Genomic DNA, 26617 nt, shown 5'->3' with positions numbered 1-26617 from the left:
GGACGATTCTGCGGCCTGTCATCCGGACGATTCTGCGGCCTGTCATCCGGACGATTCTGCAGCCTTTCATCCGGACGATTCTGCAGCCTTTCATCCGGACGATTCTGCGGTGTGTCTCCAGGACGATTCTGGAAACCATTATCGGGAATATTCTGATTTCCGTTATCGGGACGACCCTGGTTCCCGTTATCAGGACGACTCTGGAAATTGTCATCGGGACGGCCCTGGAAGTTGTCATCAGGACGACCCTGGAAATTGTTATCGACGTTTCTGCCATCGCTAGGACCTTGATCTCCATTACCAGGGCCGAGGAATTGGTCGCCACCACCGGGGCTGGAAAACTGATCGCCGGGGCCAGGGCTGAAGAACTGGTCGCTACCACCGGGGCTGGAGAACTGTTCACCGGGACCAGAGTCGAAGAATTGTTCACCACCGCCGGGGCCGGAAAATTCTTCGCCACCACCGACGAATTCTTCGCCGCCACCACCAAAATCGAACTCCTGGCGCTTCCTGTTGACAGTGGCGCGGCGGCCGAGCCAGCCTCTAGGTCCGCCAGCTCCCCTCCACGGTCCGCGCCTCATGCGCTCACGCAGCTCCTGCCACGTGCTGCGCCTGGCCGTGCCTGGCGCTGCCGCCGGGACGAAGGCGATGGAGCTCAGCTCGACGAGGAACTCGGAGATCTTGCCGTCCTTGTCCTTGGCGATGGGGACCTGCTGGAGCTCGCCCTCAAACTTGGATCGGTCAATGCCGCCGAAAAAGACGCTGCCATTGCCGAGTGCTGCAAACGGTGCTTGTCAGAACCAATACATGTGTTGAAAGAGGGAAAGAGGAGGGACTGCTTTGCTTCACTTACGGGTTGCGTTGAGGACAACACTGTAGGCCTGGCTGTTGGTGACGCCAGATTCGTTCAATCTCCTCGGAAGGTTGTTGTACTTGCTCTCTGTCGCTTCAAGAGCGACCAGTCCCACGCCAACCACTGCCAAGTCGGAGATGTTGGCTCGCGTCTGGACGATGGACGCCAACCCGACCTGCGCGCTGGACACCTCGGCACCGCCAAGAGTGACGGTCGTCTTGGAGTAGTTACCCTCGTAGTGATCGCCACGACTCAGCGTCGCGTTGAAGGACTTGCCATCCAGGCTCTGCAGGTCGGCCGCGGCGTCGGGATTGAAGGGGGCGGCCTCGGGAACGATGATGTCGGAGGACGCCGTATCGAAGATGCCGGTGATTTCCTGTGCCGGGGTGCCGAGGCCGAACTTGATCAGCGGCACCGCGGGCCCCAGCTCCTCGCTCTCGAGGTGCTGGACGCTGGCCTGGACGACGCGCTGGGCAGCAGCGTTGCCGGCGGCGGCCAGGAGCAGGATGATGTGCCAGGTGCTTTGCTTCATCGCTGCAAGGGTGGAAGTGAACCGTGCTTCCTTGCAAGATGTGACGGGTCTCTAATGTTGATATTATAGGCGCAGCATGGAATATTGGATCGGCAGGGCGGAGGATATATACATGGTCAGGGACCATCACATCCCCAAGGGCAACTCGTACGCCCTGCTCGAACCATTCCACATATAGCGGTGCCGAGGACCACGACTCATGACCAAACGCACGCGGTGGCATATAGGGACAATTGGGGAAGCTCGCCCGCCGTTGAGGAACAGGGTCGACATCGTCACCGTTCCCGGCATTATGCTCGAGAACCTCGACTGTAACTGCTCACTGTAGTTTCTTCTCCAGCATTAAGGAGTCCTATGCTATGCTATGTTAATCTAAAACGAGCCCAATCCGAAACGAACTAGGTAGTAGTTTATGAACAATATGCCCGACGGTAAAAGCCGGATCGCCAGCATGTGTTGGTTGGTGCACCACGCGATCTTCAAACCTTGAAAAAGAAGGTTTGCCACCGAAACGTGGTACCCTGGAGAGCAGGGGCCTTTTTGCCTGGTCGAAACAGACGCAATGAAAATGGCGACATGCCTCGAGAGGGTTGTATCGATGATGGGTTTGGGTTGACCAGCAGAAGGGTTGGCCCTTTCCGTTGCATAGGGCTGGCAAGTTCAGCGCATCAGTCAGGTCTGCCAAGCTCTCATCTCCACTGCCTCACCTTTTGGCATAATTCATGAGTTCTTCGTAATTTTTTCTTTTCCCCTTCTCCTTCTCCTTTGTGTAAGAGCCGTGATGGTGTGATGGTGATGTAGCGGCATAAATTAGCTGGTAACAGGAGAGAGGCCCGAGTGTTAGAATGCTAGCGGATACACACTCTCTTTTTTTTTTTACTCTTTTACGACTTAAGAAATTTTTTTAATTCTCTTCATATCTCTTCATACCAGTATCATCTTGACGAAGTTTGTTATAACCCCCTCGTGTAATAGAAACGGGTATCCGCGGGGGGAAGTGCGCCAACAACGTTTATATGCGGAGGACGAATATAAGAGGGCGGAAACCGCCCAGAAAAGGAAAAGGAAAAGAAACAGAGCACTCCATGGGCTTGCAGAGTGGAACCACGACGATGATATCATCTCTATTAATACAGGGGATGTATCGGGGTCCTAACGAGGTTCCTTTACTCCTACGAGACGCGAAGGGACAAATGGGGGACGGACTTGCTTTATTCTCGTCCCGCCGACGACGTCGACAGAAGAAGGCTGCCATTCCGCGGTTCCGAGCCAGGAGGCCTTTTCTTTACGAAACGGAATGACCGACGAGGGACGCCGTACTTGAGCGTCGGTTGTTTCGCGGGCCTTGTATTGGTGGGCTCTGGATAATGTGAAACAGGAACGACGAAACAGGAACAGGGTGGTTAGCGTTTCCAACACAGGGATGCCACTGTGAGGACGGTCACGCCGAGGCAAGGCCGTTTTGTTTTTTTCGGGTTCGTTGCTGTTGTGATCATGTAACTACGAGGTGAAGCAAAAGCCCATTTTCCATGATATAGAGTGAGGCTGCTTTGCGTCGTCGTGAGAATCGAACGCGCAGGAATCCCCCACCTCTCATGCTGTCCTACACATTTTCACCATGTGCATGCAACCTACGGCATTAAAAAAAAGCCCCGAACACCAGGGGCCGGCATAATTTCCCCAGCAGCAGCAGAACAACAGCAGCAGTGGCCTCTAGCTATGTACTGTATGTAGGATGTATAAGAGGGGAGAGGCTATAGCGCCCCCTATGTACATACTGTACGGATAGGTACAGTACCTATATTATAGGTGCCTCGGGCTAACCGGCTACGCTACCTTCGATGGGGGGTCGCTCCGAGCTACAACGCATCAAGGTTGTTAGAGGAAATAAGGCAACACAGCATGCTACGAGGCCTGGTTTTTGAGACGAGGACAGGTCGATCAGTGGCGTGTTTCCCAAACCTTGCCTTGCTCGATTTTGCGGGTCATTGCGCTGTCAACTCTGGGCGATTCGCTGAATCCTACCAAGTTATGGCCTCAGATCCAATACTCGGTATGTCCGCCCCGCCACCCCTCGGTCATCCACGGCATCTCATAGCGGTGCACTCTCCGAGAACTCTCCGGGTGTGACGGCCAGCACGGACGGGGAGGGCCATCTTTGCCGGACATCACAAGCCCATAATAATAATAACATAGCCTGCCCACGCGACGCTTCTGACCATATCCACAGATCTCCATTCTATCGTTTGGCCCCCGGCGGGCATATAGATGCGCAATCCCGAGTTGGGCAGCCGGGCTCGTCTCTGAGCTGCCGAGTGAGCTGTCGCACTCGCTGTCGGGCAGCTCGCCTGCGGAGATCATCAGTGGATCTGACGACGGAAAATCATCGCGGTTGTTTTGTTGCACGAAGAGACGGCATCAATGTTTCCTTGACATTTTCACGATTTGCGGTCACAGCTCGTCGTCCACTGTAAGCTCCCCACATGGCACCAACAAGTTGGAAGCGGGCCGCAGAGAGATAATGTGCCAAAAGGCCAAATTATTGCGTCGCAATTTTGGCCACACCAACCAGTCAAAGCTCACAGAGGGCGCAGGCAGAGCGGAGAGAGGAGCTGGCGCAGCCCCACGAATGCTTGCCAATGCCGCCTCTAGCCAGCACGGCTGCGGTCGCCCTGCTCCGGCCGGCCGGCGGGGAGGATCATAGGCCGGTACAGCTCGAACTACGAACCAGGACGCTGAAGGAAATAACAACTAGTGTCTACGACACTCTGGCAAATCTATTGCAGGTGTCAGTATTTTTCTAAATTTCAACAACGTCGGCCAAGTTCTTCCACTGCGTCCCCAACCACGCACCACTCGCCATTGTACCCCGCTGCGAGCTGCTATAATGAGGCGTTGAAGACTCTCACAGGACAGCCAGAATACGACATGTCGCGAATACACCACGGCCGACTTTCGTCGAGGCCAACACTCGCCTTCTGCAGCAGCGATCGATCTGATACAAAAACCGACGAATTTCGCTGATGGAGATGAGATTGGGTACTACAACTAAAAAGGAGCTCATGTACCGAGGAAGAGCCCCGGATACTGTTACACGGGCTTGAAGAACCGCCCCCGTCTATCTTACAAAGCAGGCCCTAGGCGAGCGTCCTCGTCTGGTTCAGAAACCGCGGCAGGTCGGACAGGTTCGTCAGCGCCTTCAGCCGCTGATTCGACCACAGCGCGAAGCCCGCCTGCCGCAGCGTCGCAATGTCCAGCCCCTGCGCGCCGCCGCCGTGCTCCGCGCACGCCACGCCCGTCCCCGCCACCGGCCGCACGCTCTCGTAGTACTGCATCGCCGCCGACGCGAAGATGAGCTTCCTGCGGTCCCCCAGCGCCGGCCCGGGCGCCTCCCCCGTCCTCCTCACCTCCCCATCTCCCGCCACCGTCGACGGGCACGCGAGGCCCTGGTTCACGCGCGTCGCGAGGTCCTGCCCGCACCGCCGCCGAATGTACTCCATCACCGTCGCGTGCTCGTGCTTCTCCGGGTGCGGCACGTCCGGGTAGTAGCAGTCGTGGTGCGCGGCCGCGTGGTAAAAGAAGCGCTCCCCTCCGCTCGCGCCGGCGGCAGGCCAGTGCTGGCTGAAGCGGCTGACCTGCAGCCCGAGCCACCAGTCGTCCTCGGTGGCGCCGACGGCCGCCACGCCCTCGAGGCTCTTGAGGTCCTTGCGCGACCAGCCGAGCGTGCCGCGGCGCGCCGCCCTCTTGACGTCGAAGATGAGCTGCAGCCGCCACAGCGTGCGCACGCACCGCTGCTCCTCGCTCCACGTCGGCGCCGTGTCGCTCCCTGCCGCCGCGCCTCCGACGTGCGCCGCCAGCTCGTGCAAGTAGTAGTCGATGCAGTCGAGCGAGGCCGCGGCCAGCCGGCGGCCGGTGACCAGGACGCCGCGGACGACGCAGGGCGCGGTGTCGCGGTCGAGGCGGCGCGGGGCGAAGCCGGCGGGCGAGGGCGTGCGACGCGAGCTGTGCCGCAGCGACTCCTCGATGACCTGGCGCCGGAAGGAGGCGAGGCCGGGCGCGACGGGCCAGGGCGCGTACTCGGTGTAGCCGGGGGGGAAGGGCCGCGCGCCGGCCCGGAGCAGGGCGACCTGCCGCATCAGCACCTGCACGTGGTCGCAGACGCAGCCGTCGGAGAGGACGCTCTCGAAGACGTCCACGGCATTGGCGCCATCGTCGAAGAGCCGGTACGCGACGGGCGAGGCCCGCAGCAGGCTGTCGAGGGTTGTGAGGTCCGGGAGGTAAGAGAGGATTTGTAGTAGAAGCTCGTAAGGGAGCTCCTCAAACGCCATGGTGGGTGGGATGGGATAAAATAGGGAAAACCGTGAATGAAACTATTATAGATAGGATGATGGGAAAAAGGGGGCCGAGGTGTCGTTGCCTGTGTGACACATGCCCAACTAGTGAGAAGTGTACAGGGTGGCTTGTCTTATCAGATCAAACACCCCGGATCTCGGCCGACCGATAGCGCCGACGACCGGCCAGGGAGCTGCCATTCCGGGCTACAGACAGTGGTCTGACTGGACGCTACAGGGCAGACCCAAATGAATTGTGGTGCTTACTGATTGATAAGATCAAACTGATTTTGCTGTTCAAGGTTAAGCAAGTGTAACCCCCACTTTTAATTTAGAAATCATCTTTCTCGGTCAACCCAACCACATAGTTAAAAACGGTATCGCGCTCAAGGGTAGCGATGAAAGGCGTCTTGTTCTCTCATCACAAGTTGGTCTCTTGTTTATTTTCGCTTGCTTCATGCGTTTCGGAGGCACGGTGACTCCCGATCTCGGAGCCTTCGATCACCGACCAAACCAACTACGTACCCTATAGTAGACTTCATTTGCACGGTTGCCGACTAGACGGTCCCCGTAAACACCTTTGCGCATCCTGAAGATTGATTCTAATAGTATATCGGGGGGGGGGGGGGGGGGGGGGGTCGTCGGCGATGATGCCCCTCCCAAGCTGTCACTTTCTTGGTTCTGTAGCTGTGGTCGCAAGCGTGTCGGCCAGTCAAACTTTGTGCAACTTCAACTGGGTTTTAAGCAGAGTAAAAGAGTATAGCTTTATCATAGGATTAGATAATTTTAAAATCTTTACCCTATTTGTTCCAGCCCAGTTGTAAATGGAGACAGGCAGATGGCTATGTAAGTTGATGCTAACGGGTAAAGTTACTTGGGGTTGTGGGACAACAGGGACGCGCAGAGCCTCTCATGTTCTCTGCAGTTACGCCCTGCTCCTGGGCTAGATGATTATGCTTAAAAATGGCTCTCGTTATTTAACAGAGTGGCATCTAGTAATTGGTGTTAGTTGTCTTTCTTTCTTGGCATATTATAGTTCCGTCGGCTGCCTTTCGGCAGTTGGGCGCCACAATACCTGCGCGACAGGCAATGCATTACAGTCGTGTACTGTTCCGAGATTTTCCCCATCGGTAGAAAACTTAGCAACTCCAAAGGGCGGGAGAAAAAGATTTAATCACATGGTAGACCAAATATACGCATGCTCTGTATAGCCATTACGATAGCGGATCAATGGTTCTGGACTTTCCTCGTTTTCGCGGACTACTCCGTACATGATCACTTCGCTGGGATACGGTACGTATCTATTCTTCGGCTCACTCATGGTTCTCATGGGCTTCTGGGCATTTTTCTTCATCCCCGAGACCAAGGGCCGCTCGCTTGAAGACATGGACAGGCTCTTCAATGTTCGTACCCGGTCTACGGCCTGGCAGTCCCTGGTGCAGCGACGGCGTGTGGAAGAGGTGCTGGCGGAGAGGACCCAGAATAGGGCCGTTTGTGATGTTAGAAAAAAGGCAGATATTTGAGAAATAATTGGGAACGGAATTTGGGGACCAGCAACGTGAAAAAAAAGTATACAGCCATCCAGAAGCAAGAACGAACAAGTGAGCCCCCATGCCCACTCCATATTAGTCGACGGGAATAACTGCCTTGATGCATGTTGCGGGCTCTTGGGTCAGTCGGGGCGGAGACAGGATATAAATAGTATCATAAATCAAAATCAAATACTATTTCACCACGGAGTAGTAACTAAAAGGGTCTTGTAAGCATGGTTGCCAAGTGTGAGTTCCCAGAGTGAGCCGGCGCACGTCCCGTTAGAAACTAGACAAAATCGACAATGACGTAGTTTTGTGGCGTCAACTCCGGCCGGCCAGCATTGACAAACTAATTGAATTGTTACACTCGGCCGAGTAAACTCATCCGGGAGCTGAAGGGAATCAATACCGAGAGACTGTATCGCTACAAGGCTGTCATTTTAGCCTTTCGAAACTCATTTTCTGGCTACCATCGCCCTGAGATGTTTTATAGCTTCGTCTTGTTCCAGAAGCCAGGAGTCTCCTTGTTGAAAGGCTGGAGGTGAATACTGTAGCGTCATGGCCGTGAAACCGACCCAGAAAATATGCGCTTACAAACAGCAACTACCTTCTTGCCCTGCAGGTGAAGTAAAAGATGAAATAACTTTCCCACCAACGAAAAGTTCAGCTTCGTTCAACGCTCTCTCTCAAGTCCCAGCCACCTGACATAGGGCTGCCCATGTTCCCCGCTTTCAACCCGCAATACGAGCCTGACGGACGAGGGAAGCGTGCTCAGTAGCCCTCGGAGATTGAAAACGTGCCTGATCATTTTAGCGGATTTATAAGGATGTTTCTAGTAGGCGGTTTCTGTTGCCGCAACAGGGCGCCCATATCTCGTATTGCCAGTGGTTAGTAACTCGTATCGCCAAGGGTATCGCTCGGGCGGCCCCCACAGCGTCAGTTCGATCGCTTTTTAGCCAAAAGTTTGCAATTGCCACCAATGGATGGGTCTTTCTGGGGACTTGCGGATTTGGCGACGTCATGGTTGGCCCAAGTGCTGGTCCGGGCCGCTTGTGGTGGCTGGAAAGTTAGTTTCCGTGAGCTTCAACAGGTATAAAGCAATAGGGATCGCCACTTACCACACCTCTTGAAATCATCATCAAGGGCTTCTCAATCTCTACCGTTATCAACCCAATTAACCTAATCCAATACCCAACTACACCGCTTCCCCGTCTCCATCACACACAAACACCACAACTGCCAACATGATTGCCACCATCGCTGGCCTCGGCCTCGCCGGCCTCGCCGCCGCCGCGCCGACCACCACCAACCCCCTCTACCCCGAGACCTCCAGCTCGACCGGCTTCAACCTGGTGCTCAATGTTACGGACCCCAGCTGGGACCTCGACCCCCCGGTGCACGGCACCTTTGTCACTTCCATCCACGTCGGCCCTGCGCTCAACTACGTCGGGCAGACTTCTGCCTCCTCCGGACGCCTCTTCTACGTCAACGGCACCGCCACCGACGTGCGCTACGGCAACTCCGACACTATCTCCGACGGCGGCACCCCGCCCTTCCCCGAAGTGCTCTCGCTCCTCCCTGACCAGGGCTCCGCCACGCTATCGACCGTCTTCCTCAACGCCGGCAACGCTGCCGGTGATGGCCGTGACTACCGCACGGGCATCACGGGCTTCCCTAACCCCATCCCGGAGCTTTACCCGGTGACGTACGTGGCCTGCCGCGAGCCACTCGCGTACTACGGCGGCAAGGAGTTTGTCATCATCAAGCAGGCGAAGACGACGGTCAGCGAGGGCGGGCAAGTCGAGCGCAACATCCCGGACGGTTGCGCGCCGCTCAGTCTGCTTCCGCAGTGCGCTGAGCTGAATGAGCTTCCGGCCGGTTCGCTGTCGAGCCACGATTTCGCCGCCACGACGCGCTGCTACACAGACGTCAACTCGATTGACTGGCCTAAGTACCACGCCTACTAAGGTTGCTTGTTGGTGGGGTTTTAGTTTGTGATGCTATTATAACAGGGGGGGTATAGAAGGGAAACTTTTGTATGCGGTGTTCACCTCGCGGAGGACGTCGATCATTAATCTTGCATAACATGGAGCGATTGTTCTACATCCTAGCATTAATACATAATTCATTATTGACATTGCAGATCATTTTGAGGAAATTGTGCTCGCTGTGTGACGATGGATATTACTGTCTTGATAGAAACGGCAGCATCGGCAAGGCTTGATTCTGTGCGTGCGCCGCGATTAATATTCGGCTTGCCGTGTCTCATATTCAGCTCTCTAAATATTGGACGGTTCCTGTATCTATTATTGATTCATCGTGCCGCTTAGGTATGTAGGTAGCGGCCTTTCCACCTGTTATCGTTGTTATTTTCGGGTACGTGTTGCAGGACCGGCTAAGGGACTATCCGAATCTGGAAGGTCAACGGTATCCGACACAAACAGTTGGACACTGGCACCTAGTTTCTGAGGCCTGAAAACATAGCAAAGCAAAGAGACGAAAAAGAGAGTCAAATCAATAGATTTCAAGGACACACTTATCGCCTTGGTGATCCGGTTCGGCTCCGGTGCGCAGTTCCTCAAGCCGCGCCGCTAACCAAGTCCAGCAATCAGCAACGGAATACAGGCTCTCAGTGGCCGACCTCAGCGCGCCATGCCCCTGTTCCTAGCCTAGACCCTGACATCCCTAGGTAAATAAAATCCACCAAAAGTTGGGGATCAGGTACCTGAAAGCACAGGTACTAAAATGAGGGTCCCCCCCCCCAATCTTCATCTGCAACTTGGCTTCTTCCCCAACCTTCTCTCATTTAAAGCATCATCTCTCTCCACCTCTGCAGCCTCCCCGCCTTGCCCTCCGCATCTCTCTCGTTACACAACACCGTCACCGACACCATGACACTTCGCGCGCCCCCTTCCGGCGTCTACTCCGACCGACCGCTTGAAAACCGTGTGCGCGCTGTAGCTCCTCCTGCAAATATCATGGGTTACTACCCACCCGCGCCTGCTGGCGGCTACGCGAACCCCACGGCTGCGGCACCGAGTCCTTACGCGAACCCTATGGCTACATATCTTACAGCGGCGCCTTCCAAGGCTTCACGCAGCTTCCTCCTCGCTGACATGGACGGCCGCGGCAACGACAACCGCGCCTGCGCCTCCTGCATTGCCCAGCTGAAGCCTCACGAGGCCAGTCAGATCAACTGGCGTCTCAACAGCACCGAAGACTGCCGCCTGTGCCAGGTCGCCGCCACCAAGCCCGAGGCCTTTACCAAGCCCTTCTGCGACTTCCTGACCGAGAACCCGACCATCTTCCACACCGTCAACTACTGCAAGAACAAACTCAACAGCGCCGGCTACACAGAGGTGAGTTTCCATTGTGCAACGCCCTCACTACACGCCTGCTAATCCTCATCACTCCGTAGCTCCCCTCTCGCGAGTCCTGGGCCGGCAAAATCCATGCCGGCGGCAAGTACTACGTCTCCCGTAACGGCAGCTCCATCATTGCCTTTGCCGTCGGCCGCGGCTACAAGACCGGCCAAGCGCCCGGTTTCGCCATGGTTGGTGGCCACATCGACGCACTCACTGCGCGACTCAAGCCCGTAAGCACCAAACCCAACAAGGCTGGCTTCCTACAGCTCGGCATCGCTCCCTACGCCGGCGCGCTCAACGAGACCTGGTGGGATCGCGACCTCGCCATCGGCGGCCGCGTTATCGTCCACGACTCCAAGACGGGCAAGACCTCGTCCCGTCTCGTCCGTCTCGACTGGCCCATTGCCAAGATCCCCACGCTCGCCCCGCACTTCGGCGTTGGCATCATGGGACAGAAGAATAAGGAGACGCAGGCTGTTCCTGTCGTCGGCCTTGAAAGCACCGACGACAACCCCAGTACCGAGCGCCTCGGCCCCGAAGGCGCATTTGTCAACACCCAGCCTCCAAAGCTGGTCAAGCTCATTTCCAAGCAGCTTGGCATCACCTCCTACGCTGACATTGTCAACTGGGAGCTTGAACTCTACGACGCGCAGCCCGCGCAGACCGTTGGTCTCGACCGCGACATGATCTCGGCTGGTCGCATCGACGACAAACTCTGTTCTTGGGGCGCCCTGATTGGTCTCCTTGCGACCGAGGACAAGGCGGACGACACCTACGTCAAGCTGACCGCCCTGTTCGACGACGAGGAGATTGGCTCCAAACTCCGCCAAGGCGCCGGCGGCAACTTCTTGCCCTCTGTCATTGAGCGCACCGTCGAGGCCCTCAACCCGGACACGTACGGCCCGGGGCTCCAAGGCCAGGTCTACGCCAAGTCGTTCCTCCTCTCCGCCGACGTCTCACATGCCGGCAACCCCAACTTTCTCGGCGAGTACCTGCCCGACCACACGCCGCAGCTCAACGTGGGCATCGTCGTCGCCGGCGACTCCAACGGCCACATGACCACCGACGCCGTCTCCACCGCCGTCCTCGCCCGCGTCGCCGGGCTCATCGGCCACCGCATCCAGCCCTTCCAGATCCGCAACGACTCCCGTTCCGGCGGCACCATCGGCCCCATGCTCTCTAGCATGATGGGCTGCAAGGCCGCCGACGCGGGCATGCCCCAGCTCAGCATGCACTCGATCCGTGCCACCACCGGCGCCCTCGACCCGGGTCTGGGCGTCCAGTTCTTCAAGGGCTTCCTGGATAACTGGGAGAAGGTGGACCATGAGTGGGAGCACTAAATCCCCCCCCCCCTGAACTGCTAGCATATTAGAACCATGCGGTGTTGAGTTTTAGGTTTGATTAGCTTGATTGGAAATATACCAGCGATGGCCAAATAGACATGATTAGACTTTAGGTGCGGTGCATGTATAAAAAGATGTAATAATGGAACCGTCATTGATACATCCTAAATGCGTGGTTTTTCTTCTTCTTTTCGAAGGTGAGCGGTAGATGACAGCCAATTCAACACATAGGTTCTATTAGGCGAGGTAAGACAAGGCAGGCGGGACATTATGTTCGTGATGCTATGCAGACAAAGTTTCATGCCGCATTTCGTGTTGCCCAAAGAGCGGGATCACAGCCATGCGGAGAAGAAAAGAGAAACGCCCGGGTCTAGAATAGAAGAAGGGAAACTGAAAACATCTACCTCCCCAGAAAGTTGATGAGAAGCAGCACAAGTCTTGAAAAGCAAGGGCTTTATACCTCCTCTTCCATGATTACCCCGCCATCCCCTCTGCGCATCAGTCGAGCATCCTCGCGCGCAGCAGCACGCTCATCCGCGGAGTCATCGCTGTCGTCGTCGTCATCCTCACTCTCCACGGCTGCGACGGCGTCGACGTGCTCGTCGTCGATACGTTCCCCGTTCTTCTTTTTCTTCCTCTTCTTTTCGAAGTCTTGCGTGTGTGCGTCAGCGAGCATCTTGGAAAAGGTGCGTGCCGAGTCGGTGCGGCGCCGGAAGAGGCCGCCGGATTGTGAAGCGACGACCGTGGCGCTGGTAGCGGTGGAGAAGGCGCCGGGGCGAGCCGCCGTCGAGGTCGCCGATGACTGTCGTTGCGGGCCAGCGGTCTGCGTATGCGCGGCGACTGGTGAACTGGGCTGTAAGGGGGCTGTGCTCGAGGCGGTGGCCGACGGCCCTGCGCCAGCCGACGAGGACGAGTGGTCAGCCTCGGCCCTCTTGTGGTCGGCGTCGACGTCAACGTCACCGCTCTGCTTGCTGCTGGTGCGTATGTCTGGCGACGCCTCCGCACTGGCCGTGTTATGCGTAATCAGCGGCTCGATGCGGTACGGCAGCGGCACGTCGCGTGAGGCTTTGTACTGCGCGACGTTGGCGCAGTGTTCGTTCTCGACACGGAATAGCGCCCACATGCCACGCCGCGTCACCTCCAGCAGCGCGACAGTAAAGGAGAAGATGGTCGAATGGTTCGAGTCCTTGGGCAATATCACATACAAGATCCAGCTAAAACGGAGGATAGGGTCAATCACCATGATGAAGTAGTACGGCCGCTTAGATTTCAGCGCCAGAATGTCGCGCAGCCAAAAGTGGCGCGAGTGAAATTGGAGCAGGGAAAAGTCCATAAAGAGATCCCATATGGCGGGGGGGGGTTTGCTTACAGCAGTAAATGCTGTTTACAATGGAAAACAGGATGAACATCGCCAGATGAGTGTTAGTGCGGTCGATCCGATAAACTGACAGCAGAACATTGGCCAATATTGTCATTGAATACTTCCCCCCGTTGACGAGATGAGGAAACACGTTGCGCGTGTCTTTGTAACGGCGGAAACACTGAAACAAACGCCACAGCGCCGGGACCGTCGTAAGAAAGCCCAGCACTCGTGAATGGTTCGAGTTGCACTGCGTCGAATTTTGCCAACCGTTGGTGTACAGGCAGAAGAAGAGTTCAATGTTGGCCATACAGTATGTCAGGGAGCAGTACATGTCGCCGAGGAAGAAATCGCGAAACTCGACTGGGTAGATGCCTGCGAGCAGTAGGCGCGAGTGCGAGTAGGCAAGCCACCGGCGGCTCTTGTACGCAATTACCGGGAGTGGCAGGAAGATGATGATCACAGTGAGCGCGATCAGGAGCACGGGGTAGTACAGGTACAGGCTGTCCTCGCTGTAGCCTCTGAAGTTGGCCCACATGATGACACCAAAGAGGAGCAGGAAGAAGCTGGGGAATTCGGCCATACGGCGCCAGTCAATGCGTGTGCGGGGGTCGAGCTCGAAGATGAAGGTGTAGTTGATTTTACACTTGGTCCATACGTAACAATTAATGCAGAAGAGAGCAAAGAGGAGGAGCATGAGGAAGTAGCCCGCGTAGATCTGCAAGAGGTAGCTCGTGTGCGTCCGGTGCGTCTCGTCGCTGGACCCTAGGCGCTGGACACCGAGGATGAGGCCCTGGATGGAGAAGACGATACCGGTGCCAATGAGGAAGCCATTGAGAAAGGAGCTACCAGACTCGTCGCTTGATTTCTTGGCAAGACCACGAAGTTTACCGGCCGCGAGCTTGTGGTTACCACGCTCAAAATAGCGCGCGTACAGGTCCTCAACAGCCTTGATGTGTCCCTCGAGCAGGTCACTGTTGACAAACCAAGCCTGGTTGACCTTTTCGTTGAGATAGCGCAGCGGCGGGCGCGCGTTGACGGCCTTGTCGAACTTTTTGTTGATCTTGCGAAAGGCGGTGCGGTTGAGCAGCGCGTACGACTTGAGTAGCTCAAGCCCGCGGTAGAATTCCTGCAGCGCGAGCTTGAGCTTACGCTTGGCAGTTCGGTACGAGACGTCCTGTTCGTCGGGCCGGCGGATATAATCGCGGTGCCCTTCGCCTAGACGGCCTCGGCCACTCATGTACGGCGTCTGCGGCATGACACGGAGCGCCTCAGAGTTGGGCCCGGGAGGGAAGAGCTTGCTCTTGATGGAAGGCATCCAGTGGTGGCCACTCCGGTCTGTGCCGCTGTCCGAGTCGTTTCCATACAGCGGTGTGTGCTCCTGCGGCAACGAACTGGCCACTGGGGGAAGAATTTCCTGCAGTCGACGGTTACGCATTTCGTGGAGCTGTTCGCGCAGAAGCTCGAGTCTCTTACCAGCCTGCTCTTCCTTGAGTTTATAGAACGACTCAACCTTATCGAGCTCAGAATCCATAAAGTCGTAAAAGTCGTGCTCCCTCTCTCGAATAAGGTCAAACGGTTCCAGGCCGAGCGTTGTGGCCGAGGCATCTCGTATGAGTGTGGGCGAATAGGAAAAGATGCGTCGCAGCGGTGAAGACTGGTGCTGATCGGTACTGCCTCGACGTTTACGCTTATCCCAGGTAGAACTGAACGAGCCGTTGGATTTCAATACCGGCAGGATGGTACCAGAGTTCCGTCTCTCGGCCGATCTGGGCTTTGTAAGGCTCTGCGCCCAATCATGTGTTCGCACAGTGGCGTCGGGCGATGATGCAACTGCCGCGGGGCGCATGGCCGGTGCGGGCAGCTCAAACTCGCCACTATTGCCCCGTTGGCCCAGGGGACTCGGGTTGGGCGGTGTCGGCACGAAACTGCCATATTGTAGATTGGTATCGGGTGTGCGGTTCAGAGCGTCATCCTCAGCGACCTTGTTGTTTTTGATCGGCACTGCGCGTGCTGCTGACTGCAACTCGTACGGCGTTCCCGAGGTGTAGGCAGGCGGGCGACTCGATATTGTAGGGCCCGATGCCAGAGATTCGCGGTATTCACGGCCGCTGAAGGTTGTTCGAAAGGTCTGTTGGGTATTGCTATTTGGTAGTTGTCCGAACAGAGATGGCCCCCGGCTGCTGCGCAGCTTCGGTGTAGTGCCGTTTGCTCTGTTGACGGCACGGGCAACGGCCTTGATATACTTTTTGCCCGCCTTGTAGTTGAGATATTTGATGCGCCATTCTAAAGAGGAGGGGGGAAGCAATCATGTTAGTTACAACGACACCTTGGAGATGCATGCGCCACATCAATTGGGCAATCACGAACCTGGAACAGCATCTCGCTCGAGTTCTTTGGCAAACTTCATCGCCGCGTGGCGAGAGAGGATGAAAAGGCCCAGCCAAAATCAGCAACGCCGCACGAGACCCTTTGCCTACTTCAAGGAGCTGTGGAGGGACCGGCCAGACCAGCTTCAGAGCCCGACCTGCCGGAAAGCTGTGCCTTTTTGTTCAATTGCCCGTCAAGACGGCCAGCCGCCGGCGTGAGGTCTGAAACTTGCGCGGGCTTGCGTGTGACGATTGGGCACTCTGTGTTGCGCCAGCGCCGCCAGGCCACGGACTGGCATGTGAGGGTCTGAGGTTCGGAGCAGTCGTGGACGGTGAGGGACCTGTCAGAGGCGAGCGATGAGCAACGTGCTCGACGATGTCTTGAACGCTCTTTTGATGCCCCGCTGGCTGGCTAACTAGTACATATGGCAGAAAGCCGGCGGTACGGCGGTTGAGAAGACGACGGAGGTAGAAAAAGTGAGGGAGGAGGGGATGAGATGCTTAAGCATAAAAAGGTCAAGCAAGGTTAGAAAGACGATGTTTGGTGCAGCTCCACATACAAACGCTTGATGCTAACAAGGGTGCCACTTGGTAACATTGTGTTCCAGGTACCGACCTCGGCGCCTCCAAAAATCTCATTCGCTCCTTTCCAACCACAGGGATAAAAACACCAACAGAGTCGCGAAGTATTGTGTTGATCAGATTTATCTCTCATCCATTCACTCGCCCATCTGAAACTACTTTCTATTTTTTTTTCTTCCGGCCAACCACAAAAATCTCCGATACCCAACTTCCAGCCTAACTAGTCCCCAGCCAACTCCTCCGATTCCTGAGCCGTGGCGCCAGAGACTGTCTCGGAGGAGTAGGCATGACGTCAACAAACAATTGCTGGGTGGGAAGCATCCGAGAACTCGGGACCAGGCACACCAGTTCGTCCTGTGCTGGCGCGAGACCTACTGTGCGGCAACGCCAGCCCTGCTAGGAAAGGCGCAAGTTACAAGCCAAGCAATCTTCGCGGCTGCGCAGCGATGGAAGATTTGCCACCAGTAATCAACACCAACTCCGAGCCTGTCTGGAGTCCCTTTCGGTAACCTTTGTGCGACGACGCCACCGCTCGTGCTTGTGTACCAACGTTGAAGATTGCTCTGTGGCTGGTAGCTGTGTTGCCCCCGGGCCTCTTCTCATCTAGAATTCCTGGGGATGGGCCGATCCAAAGACCTGGACGCCACAGGATGCTAAATCGCTTCACCCAACGGACGAGGAATTCGACCAGTCATATATGGACCCTTGTCATCTCCAACCAACGACTCTGTTTGGGAAGAGCAGTCGGCATTTGAATAACCAATACCATTCTAGGTATATCATGCCCGTGTTACCACACGTTGGACTCGCCCGAGGATAAGTCCGAGTTGGAGCGCATCTGGGTCACGCAAGCTGCCTGACCAAGGAATGTTCATCACAAGGGCAGATCACAGCCACCCTTTGAACCCCGTGAAGTGAGACTCACAACGATGATCACGACACGACTGCGCTGGAGTGCTTCTGCAGATTTCCTCCCATATTTGCTGGTTGGCCCGCTGCCCCTTGGTGTCAAGATCCGCTTTCAAACTCTACCCGACAGCGCGACAGAGAAGGGCACGGTCAGTGTACTACGGATTCTGCAAACTTCCCGATATTATAATCAATCGGTTAGATGATGCAGTGACCACACATCTAAATCAACCATCCACCACCAGGGCTCGCCATCAAACTGGACTCGATTCCGCTAACCAGGGTCATTAGTTAACTTGGGTTCCATTCAAAAGGCCCGGCCTTGGTTTTCTTTGTTTAGAGAAAAGGAGCAGATCCCTTGCCCTTGTTAGCTGGAGTAAGCATCGTTCCACTTCGGCCTCAACACTGTTCCAGAATCATGGGGACACGACACCATCACAAGCTTAGAGAAGCTCCGTTACCTTGACGCACCCATACAACGCCAGGTCTGCAATGCCCACGTAGCTACCTATAGCCTACCATCAACCTTCCATTGATTTTCCTAGGCCTTCGCAGATATCCTGAATTGCCATCTCTCCGAAGTAAGTCATTCTCAGTCGTTAGAAGCTTGGGCGATAGTTGCGCGTCGAGACACAGAGACTTCATCAACCTACGTTGTATGTAAACCGATGAACGATGAGACTCTCAGAAACGTATCTCAACAATGTATTAATACATGAAACCTCCACTAATAAAGTGATGTAAAAGGAAGGCATAAAGAAGGGTAACACTAATAATTATTCGATCGTACAATTCCCACTGCAGTTGCATCTCCACTCGTGTGCCATGCAGCCAAAGAGAGTCGAAGCAAAGGTTACCAAGACGGCATTCATGGACTAGCAATTGGTAGGTCGAACGGCCGTCATCCTTCCTCTTCCCTGCCCAGTCACGGCCTGCGTCGCCCCAAGGTAAGTATCGATCGATGGCAGCACATTCGTGCACCTATCCTGGTTCACCGCCTTGACCATGCTGGCCACCTCGTCCTCTGTCAATTGCGATCCTCTCTTGGAGAAGAGAATGAGCGCGTCCAGGACAAACTGGAAGGTGCCCTGGTTGGCCAGCATGTCGTCGGCCGCCGCCACGGCAGGGTCGCGCTCCGCCGCCTTCCCGTTGAGGAACATGCGGTCCAGGACGGCCTTTTGGACCAGCTCATCTTTTTCGGCGTCGGCGGCGACCTGACCCTGGTCCTGCCTCTCCTGCGGGCTCATTGACTGCACGTTGGAGAGGAAGTTGGAGACGATTCCCGTGTCTGCCCGCCACTGCTCCGCCGCGTCGGCCATGGCTCGGTCAGAGGGCCGCGACGAGTCCTTGCTTCCACCGCTTCCGCTTCCGCTTCCGCTTCCACTTCCGCTTCCACCGCAGGGGATGGCGTATCCACCGCCGCCCATGAGGTTCATGGCGCCGTTCATGGCGCCGTTCATGGCATCGCAGAAAAGTCCAAAGGTAGGGACGGCGAGGACGCCGTGTCCGGTGAGCCCGACGAAGAGGGCGACGAGAGTGTTTTGGGGCCGCATCGTGAAAGCTTGGATAGGTTGTAAAGATGGGAGGCTTCGCCTGGAGAAAATTATGTAAAAAGGTTTAAAAGTGAGCACAAATGAACGGATAATGAGTTGATCAGTTGGGCGTCTCGGGCGTCTCAGAAGTGGATGGGCAAGATGTCCAGAAAGGAGAACTGGTGACTATTATACGTTCGAAACATTATATAGAAAACCACCCGATATTTGACGAAGATCCATTTTTGGTAGTTTGCCGAAACAAGGGTCTGGAGAATTAGAGGTGCATTTTGGATAATCATGCGCGATGACCTTTTCAAAGCACCCAGCGTTCGGAGGCGACATGAAACTCCGCGTCTGTGGTCGCGCCATGACTAACTTTTGGATAAGCATCCAGTCTTTTTTAATCCCGTTTTTCCGAAAGAGTTTGCTGCCGTCGTTGACGTTTCATCTTCGCTCGGTCAATCCGACTCGACGTCATGCTTAACTCTTGCAAGAAGTCCCCGAAAATAGCAAGACTGAAGCCCAGCAACTAGCCTGAAACCTGCAGGGTCGTCAGGAAACAGAAGAAGTTTCTTTTTTACAACCATTGGGTGTGGAGACGCATCTTCTGCGCCCTGGCAACTTGCTCCTTTATATCGGTGGTGATGCTGAAACTGCGCCTGAGCGTTTGCGGCATTCCGGGTCCTCGCTATCAGTCTACTTTCCCCGACGCGAAGGCGGCTCTTGAAGACCGTAGCCGAGTACTGATCACACGATCGGTGTGAAAATGTGTGAAAATACGTCAATAAAGAGCCGCGCTGTCTCGTCACCATCGCTTTCAAGCTTCTGCCAATGACTAAATGTTGTCGCCCGGATCGCGACGCTCTGAAGGTAGTATTTGCTGAACCTGAGACGACAACCAAGCATTTATTATCAACCGCAAGATCGTCAAAGAGGCACTTGCTCAGACTTTTCTCGCTTCCACTACCGTCGCCGTCCCGCTTCTCAAAATTCGAGCGAGGCTTCCGTCTCTTCCGACTGCCGCCCGCATTTGCAATGGGAGGGACAATACTCATCATAGAATTGATGACGGCGGTGCGAGACTGTCATACCGAGATCCTTTGTCTCCCACTTCAACTATTTCTTCCTGTCGGAAATCACATCTTGACGGGATCGATAACTACACACATCTACATCATCAAGAAAGAGGCCTGTCCTGATAGTTCTGTCTATCGGTATAGGGTAACTAGCCGACAACGTCCCAAGCACCTACTCCGGTTGGAAAGCGAAGCCCACGTGTAGATCTAAAGCAATAAATTATCTCACAACAGAAGCTAGGCATCTTCCCTAACACGATGAAAGACTTGGCTGAATATAAGTAAATATGTACATTGTTTTCTAATTGCGCTCCTCTAGTTTCGCCGTCAAAGCGCCGAAGGAGGCGCATCCGCTCTCGCAAGAGTCCGTCTCCCCACGTTTCTGGTCTTGTCCGTCTTCCAATTTAGCGTCCGGCAATGCTTACGGATCCAGTCCACGGGGTCGGTCTTTGGATCAGGGGAAGCGAGATAAATCATTTCCATTGATATAATTGCGCCAATCAATGTTGAGGGCTATCCAGATGCACGGGCCTTGTTCGGCGTCACCCGGCGTTTTGTGAAGCCGGTTGAGCTGATAGATCCTGATGGGCTGCATCGGCACAAGTTGAACCACGCCGACAACGTGCTAATAAGAGATTGCCCTCACAAGAGGCCATTGAAATCTAGACCTGAGTTGTGTTTGTGAATCCTACACTGAGGCACTACCCTCTGTTGCAAGTGCATGTTCCCAGCTGTCCATTATTAGACAGGTAGGGGTAGTTCCCTTCGCGCCGGGTTTCCAAATCGGCGAGACAGCAAGGGAAGGGCATGGAGCTATCAGGTAAGTCAATTGAATACTCGATGAACGTGATCTCTCTGATAGTTCCTGAATATCCACGACAATCCTCTTTAGGAAGGCGGGTTCCCGGGCGTTGCGACGCTGGCACCACTTGGTCCCCGATTAGTCGTCTGACATCACGGCGGCGGGGAGGTCAGCCTGGTCGAAGCTTTGTCCATCAATCACAGGGCTTCAAAATGTGACAAGTTGGGAATGGCGGCATCTTGACGCGACCTTTGTCGGTCCAGGACCCGGGTGCCATGAGGATTATTCCGAGAAATCGTAGATGATGGCCCTGGGGAGGGCCGTCGATGTCGCCGAGACCAGACCCGGATGGGCAGGCATCTTGGAATGGCGTGTAAGACGATGCAACAAGAAGCAAAAGGTTCGCGGAGATGCTTTCGAGTCTCTTGACGGCGAATACTATATCTAGAGACTCAAGTCCCTCGCTGTTCCAAGACTTGTCTCGATAGAATCATTCACAGCCTCCCTCTTTTCTCTTCTGTATTTTACTACATACATCCTCAATTGTGTATAAAAAGCCATCCCATCATGATTGCCAAGACTGCCATCTCTGCCCTCCTGGCCGGCGCTGCCATCGCGGCTCCCGCTACCCCCACGGCCACCGAGGTGGACTTTTCCATCGGTGCCCTGGACAGCCGCCAGCTCGGCGGCAAGGTCAACAACGGCGCCATCGCCAACTTCAACGCCGACAACACCAGGGACGGCATCGGAGCCGGCAAGGACGAGTACAAGATGTACTGGGGCGACGGCAGCACCGGCGCCGGCTGGCCGGACCGCAACCGCTGGGTGTCTTTTGAGGACATGTAAGCAGCCGCGCCGTCCAAGCACACTGGAAAGATATATTTTGTTGACTGGTTTTAGGTTTAACAACTACAAGCCCCAGATGTTTAGCTCTTGCGGTAACCAGGGTCAAGCCAACGATTCTGGCCCGGAGGTGGTAAGTCGACCCCCCAACACCGCCACTCACGTACACGGCAAGAACCTCGCTGACAACAGGGGCGCCACAAGGGCGCCATGTATGACGGGATCCAAAAGGCGGCCAAGGCATCCGGCGTGGACCACCGCTTCATCCTGGCCGTCATCATGCAGGAATCGGGCGGCTGCGTGCGCGTCAAGACGACCAACTACGGCGTGCGCAACCCCGGCCTGATGCAGGACCACGACGGCGTGGCGACCTGCAACGAGAACGGCCGCGTCCAGAACCCATGCCCGTCCAGCACCATCTACCAGATGATCTCCGAGGGTAGTGCCGGTACCGCCAAGGGCGAGGGTCTCGCGCAGACGCTCAACCGCTCCGGCCGTAGCGACGTCTCGGCGTTTTACCGCGCCGCGCGCCTCTACAACTCGGGCTCCATCTCGCACACGGGCAACCTGCAGGACGGCATCGCGACGCACTGTTACTCGAGTGACATTGCCAAGTAAGTTTTTCGTCTATAAATGGACGTGTTGGAGCTAATCTAACTTCTTCTGCAGCCGTCTGACCGGTTGGGTCAACGCCGTGTCCAAGTGCAACTGTGACAATGACCCCAACAGCTGCGGCATCACGACCAACTAAATGGCGATTTGAGGGGAGTTTTGATCATGTCTCATGAATAAAGCCCACGTACGGGATGCGCAGGGTCCTCATACATTTCTGGTATATATTGTTCGAGTTACCCTTGAGCTATTCTTGCAGGGCGTATATAACCGGCTGCCATGCCAGTATCTTTTCAATAAAAAGAACACTTATGTTTTTATAATCACTTCCCTCCCATTCTTTGAATTTTTGCGTCAGCTTTCTTGCATATGTTGCCAGGGCATTTACGTTAAATGGAACGTATGGGACATGTGTCTTGAGTAATCCAGCTTCGCTCCGAAGCGCAACTCAGTAGTATTCCTTAGAAAGCTATCTTCGTTCTCTACTATGGCTGTGGTTAGTCAAAGGTATAACATAACCAAAGGCACAACTTGACTGAAGGAATAACTTATACTGGCTCCTTGATGTTTCCTTTGCCTGTATCCCATTAGGTAACAGTCACGTCATTGCTAGCCATATTTGTGTCACTGGGCTACCGGGCTTGCGGGGATTTGCCCATATCGAGATCTTTCATGCCCCGGCGGACGCTCATATCTAGCATGATAACGATACTGCTGGGAATACTAGCATCAACCCAAGAACGAATCAGCTCATTTGTTCTTGATCTCTTAGAATGCAATGGCACCATGGAGGAAACGTGGCGGAGGAACATGCGGGCAGCCGGACCAAATTCCCTTACCATCCAAATAGAAAATGGATACAATTGACATGCAATTTCACATGCGAATCGTTCCAGTGCACTGGATACCTCACAGCGACTTGCAGTTCCTTGCGCTGCACCCACCCTATATTCGATAAATAGTGGTACCCGCGGTCGGAGCCGAGGACACCTTGGAAAGAATGAAAAAGGGGCGCCGCTGGACGCGGTGACATCAACACTGCTATTCATTCATCTCGATTTCTGCATGCTACAATGCAGAAACCATGATGAATAAATCGCCGGGGGCCGCCCGCCACCGGCGACGTGCTGCTCGCTTATCAGCCCGCATAAATTGTGCATTCAGCTTGTTTGATGGCACTGCAGTCGACGTGCATGTGCGTTTTCTTCAGTGGACGGTGTCTGCCTAGTTATATATGAAAGAAGAATCGCATACGATTGGACAGCGACATGGTGCCATGGATGACGACACGATGCGTTCCCTCCCGCATGGCAGCAAGAGGGGACGATTGCTGCGACGGCGTGCATGGACATCGGAAGCAAAAGCTCTACAAAGTTTAGTTGGGCTGGGCGAAGGCGTCAAGGTTTCGGATGCTGGGCAGACCCGGCAAGGAGCTGAGTCCCCGATGTTGCCTATTTCGGCCGATGTGGTTTCTCGTTCGCTGCTGCCACCTTTCTCCAGTCTGCTCAGCCTCGGCGCCTCTTTTTGGGGTATTTTTTTTTCGGATTGGGCGCAGATACCTAAATAGTAGAGCAGCGAGTGGCTGCCTTATTGTTGGTGTAGCAATACGTGGCGGTGAGTAGACCAATTCCGGCCTCAGTGGCCCTGTATTGGGCTGCAATGGTGAGAGAAGAAGTTTGTGGTGAGGGGGAGGGGAGGGGAAGACCAGGCACGGAATGTACATAAGTTGTTCGCTCCCGGTCGATTAGCCGGGATCAACAAATCGTTGTGGTTGCACCGCATTGCTTGACACCCAAGCTTGCAGCATGAGGGGGGCCGATGCATGTTCCTTTTGTTGGCTTATCATAGCAGGCATTCTAGCTGTTCAAGCAGCAGAATGGCAGAGGAAGGCTGCCCAATGGCAAGGCTGCGATCGGACTGTATGCATGGAGTTGTCGTCGCGGTGTGCATGTTCTCTCTGTGGACGGTAGCCTTGCACCAGCCGTCCCGTCAATGGGCCATTTTGTCTCACCAGAAGGAGCCCAGCACTTGGTCTAGACTACTAGACTGGAGGGTTTGGACACCGGCATATACAGCCTGTACGGATAGTTACTTGGCAACTACCATACCGATGGCGCGCCGATCTCTTTCCAGCCTGTGGCGGTCTATGGGATCCGATGAAACAAAAACGTGTCGCAAATGTAAACTATCATTGCCATGTCTTTAAATTTTGCCCAGTCCAGACAAGGCGAGCCAAGACAAAAAGAGGCTCTTGGTATTGGTCTTTCGGCACTGCTCAGAAGCAAAGCGCCAGGGGTATGGAGGAAAAGACATCTCCACAAGAGAAGGTTTACAATAGATGGGATTTTCGGCACCTGAGTCGACGAATAGAAGCGAAAAGAATGATATGGTGTGAAAGCGCATAAACTCATTTATGCGATTCAGATCCGCCATTCAGCTGGCGTTGACCGCTGGGGAGGGAGGGGTCAATCGGGTTGCGCGGCTCGTTCTGCGCAATATGTATGTATGTCTACGGTCAAGAAATAAAGGACGCAAAGCAAAAAGACGAGGAGAGAAAAGAAGCGCGACATACTGCAACGTACCATCATCATGCAGTGGAGCAAACGAGGGAGGGATTGTCAAGGTCAGCTAGCCAGCCAGCCCACGCAGCCTCCTCTGCGCCTTGTGCATTGTTGATACTGGCGATGGCACAGCTTTGGCTGCGATCTGTGGTGGTGCACGCGGCGGGGCCGGATCAATTTCTAGTGTCTGGGGTTCTTCAATAGCTCAGGACTTTTTGTACAACTGGGTTGTCCAAAGTAACTAGTAGATGAATGGTGATTAATTAGATTACAAGCTGTAACCACTGGTTAGTTATTAGTTGGGCAGTATAAGCGCGGTGGTACACGCTGTGACGCAATCCGTGCGCGATTACTTGCCTTTTAAGGAAGTAGACCGTGGTGCTGTGGCTGGAGATTGGCAAGGACGGCAGAGGGATCCGTAAAGGGAGGGGGTGTTTGTTACTGACACGAAACGAGAAACATTTGGTGCAAATGTAGGACTGTCGCTGGATTGACGAGAGACGGGGGCTTTGGAGACGAGAACAGGAATCTTCGGCACTTAAGTATGTTGACATTTTTCCTTATCGGCTTGGGTCCGAGAAAGGCCAAGCTGCGATGCTGTGGCTGAAGGCTATGTTGTGTGGGTGATGGTGGCTGAACAGTGATTTTGGTATGTACTGTACATACATACATAGGTACTACATAAGTTAGTTATGGTAGACGCTGGAGTTCTCTGTACGCCGGTCTTCCCTCCTTTCATCATGACACACCGCATTGCGCTGCAGATTGCTGGTCGCACATAGATGGGCATTTTAATTGACATGCCGCTCTTCCTACTCGCACACAATACCCTTCGTTCACATCCTTTCTGCTTCAACGTGCAGCGGCGACGGCACCGCCCAGAACCCACCACAGCCCGCTGTAAACTCAGCCCGCCCCAGCCTGTGATGCCCACTGCCCATCTCCACGCATCACCTGTGGCCAATCACGGCTTTTTATGTCATCCTCGCCAGACTGCCACGCCCAGCTGAACGTCGACAAATGCGCGCGCCCAGCTGCTGGTTCTCGAGGCGTAAACCTTTTCGGGCAAGTTTTCGGGGCCTCGTTCTTGCAGCTTCCGGCCGGGATCAAGGGCTTGCCTCATGCTGGTTGCTGCACAGGGTGCCGCAGGCCCCTCTTGGTCGCAGCTTGCATCAATAAATGTGTCTGTTCTGGGTTCTGGGTAACCACGCACGGCACCTGCGGGATCAAGGCAAAGGGCAATGGAAGCAACAGTGCCAGTGTTCGCTTATCGCCAGTGAAAAAAAAAGAGCCGTCTAAAAAAAATATGTGCGGAAATGCGCGAAAAAGAAAAGAAACTAAGAAGACGATTCAGGATCAAAAACTAGCCCATCACCTCATCGTCATAACGTGCCTCCCCCTCGCCTCAGCAATTGGGTACCTCGACTAGTTACTACCTCAGTAGGTACCTACAGTACAGCCTGATCGGCCCTGCTGATCTGACCGCGACAGACGGCCTGCTGGTACTGGCCTAGTGCTCGCCCCCAGCATCAAGCCGGCAACGCAAATTGACAATAATGTATGTATGTACATAGATAGGTATGTACTTGTCTTCTCTTGGCTCACCATTCCCTTCTCAGTCCAGTTTCCCCCATTTTCACACAAGCGCTAATCCTCTGGCCGTTCCTCGGGCCAAAAGTAACACATACAAACCGACCTTTATTGGGTCCCTCTGCCTCTGGCTCCCTCGCCAGCCAATTCTGCCTTGATTTTAGCCCGACAACAGAGGGTAGTTAGTTAGCGCTGCCCCCCAAACTCAAAAAAACATCACACTACCTCGTTAGCCCTCCTCTCCTCCACTCGACTTCCCTCCTCTGTCTCCTCCCTCACCTTCTCCTACCAACTTTTCTTACACCTCGAAGGAGGCTATAAAACCCCCAAAGGAACACGAGGCAAGGGAAACAGGTCGCATCTCAAACGACTCCTTTAAGCGGCTACCCAGATTGCTGAGCCGCTGGTCCCTTCAGCTCAGC

General features: G+C 54.8%; 7 protein-coding genes across 7 annotated transcripts in view; 3 read left to right on the top strand and 4 right to left on the bottom strand.

The window, feature by feature from the left end:
* Nucleotides 1-1385, bottom strand: part of ISF_01640 (candidapepsin-4 precursor) — a gene marked incomplete at both ends in the record, with an annotated part of 3016 nt that extends 1631 nt beyond the window's left edge. Inside the window, 3 exons of the mRNA XM_018845247.1 lie at nucleotides 29-39; nucleotides 101-778; nucleotides 854-1385. Coding sequence (XP_018708013.1) covers nucleotides 29-39; nucleotides 101-778; nucleotides 854-1385 — 1221 coding nt within the window. The remainder of the gene's footprint in view (nucleotides 1-28; nucleotides 40-100; nucleotides 779-853) is intronic.
* Nucleotides 1386-4522: 3137 nt separating this feature from the next.
* Nucleotides 4523-5713, bottom strand: ISF_01639 (F-box domain, cyclin-like protein; the record flags this gene model as incomplete). Its single annotated transcript, XM_018845246.1, has 1 exon — nucleotides 4523-5713. One exon carries the CDS (start codon nucleotides 5711-5713, stop codon nucleotides 4523-4525), a length of 1191 nt encoding a protein of 396 aa, XP_018708012.1.
* A 2779-nt stretch (nucleotides 5714-8492) lies between these two features.
* ISF_01638 (hypothetical protein) lies at nucleotides 8493-9215 on the top strand (the record flags this gene model as incomplete). Its single annotated transcript, XM_018845245.1, has 1 exon — nucleotides 8493-9215. One exon carries the CDS (start codon nucleotides 8493-8495, stop codon nucleotides 9213-9215), a length of 723 nt encoding a protein of 240 aa, XP_018708011.1.
* Nucleotides 9216-10139: 924 nt separating this feature from the next.
* On the top strand, nucleotides 10140-11953 carry ISF_01637 (Peptidase M18; the record flags this gene model as incomplete). The annotated part of the gene is made up of 2 exons (XM_018845244.1): nucleotides 10140-10607; nucleotides 10667-11953. 2 exons carry the CDS (start codon nucleotides 10140-10142, stop codon nucleotides 11951-11953), a joined length of 1755 nt encoding a protein of 584 aa, XP_018708010.1.
* Nucleotides 11954-12410: 457 nt separating this feature from the next.
* On the bottom strand, nucleotides 12411-15726 carry ISF_01636 (spx; the record flags this gene model as incomplete). The annotated part of the gene is made up of 3 exons (XM_018845243.1): nucleotides 12411-13336; nucleotides 13509-15602; nucleotides 15687-15726. 3 exons carry the CDS (start codon nucleotides 15724-15726, stop codon nucleotides 12411-12413), a joined length of 3060 nt encoding a protein of 1019 aa, XP_018708009.1.
* A 2325-nt stretch (nucleotides 15727-18051) lies between these two features.
* Nucleotides 18052-18729, bottom strand: ISF_01635 (hypothetical protein; the record flags this gene model as incomplete). Its single annotated transcript, XM_018845242.1, has 1 exon — nucleotides 18052-18729. The coding sequence occupies one exon, from the start codon at nucleotides 18727-18729 to the stop codon at nucleotides 18052-18054; it is 678 nt and encodes a 225-aa protein (XP_018708008.1).
* A 2427-nt stretch (nucleotides 18730-21156) lies between these two features.
* Nucleotides 21157-22183, top strand: ISF_01634 (hypothetical protein; the record flags this gene model as incomplete). Its single annotated transcript, XM_018845241.1, has 4 exons — nucleotides 21157-21431; nucleotides 21490-21565; nucleotides 21625-22046; nucleotides 22102-22183. The coding sequence occupies 4 exons, from the start codon at nucleotides 21157-21159 to the stop codon at nucleotides 22181-22183; spliced, it is 855 nt and encodes a 284-aa protein (XP_018708007.1).
* Nucleotides 22184-26617: the final 4434 nt, after the last annotated feature.

Source organism: Cordyceps fumosorosea (genome assembly GCF_001636725.1).
Source record: "Cordyceps fumosorosea ARSEF 2679 chromosome Unknown scaffold_2, whole genome shotgun sequence".
Taxonomy (NCBI): Eukaryota; Fungi; Ascomycota; class Sordariomycetes; order Hypocreales; family Cordycipitaceae; genus Cordyceps; species Cordyceps fumosorosea.
The sequence above is the reverse complement of the archived record's forward strand: the minus strand, read 5'-3'. Positions and strand labels throughout refer to the sequence as shown.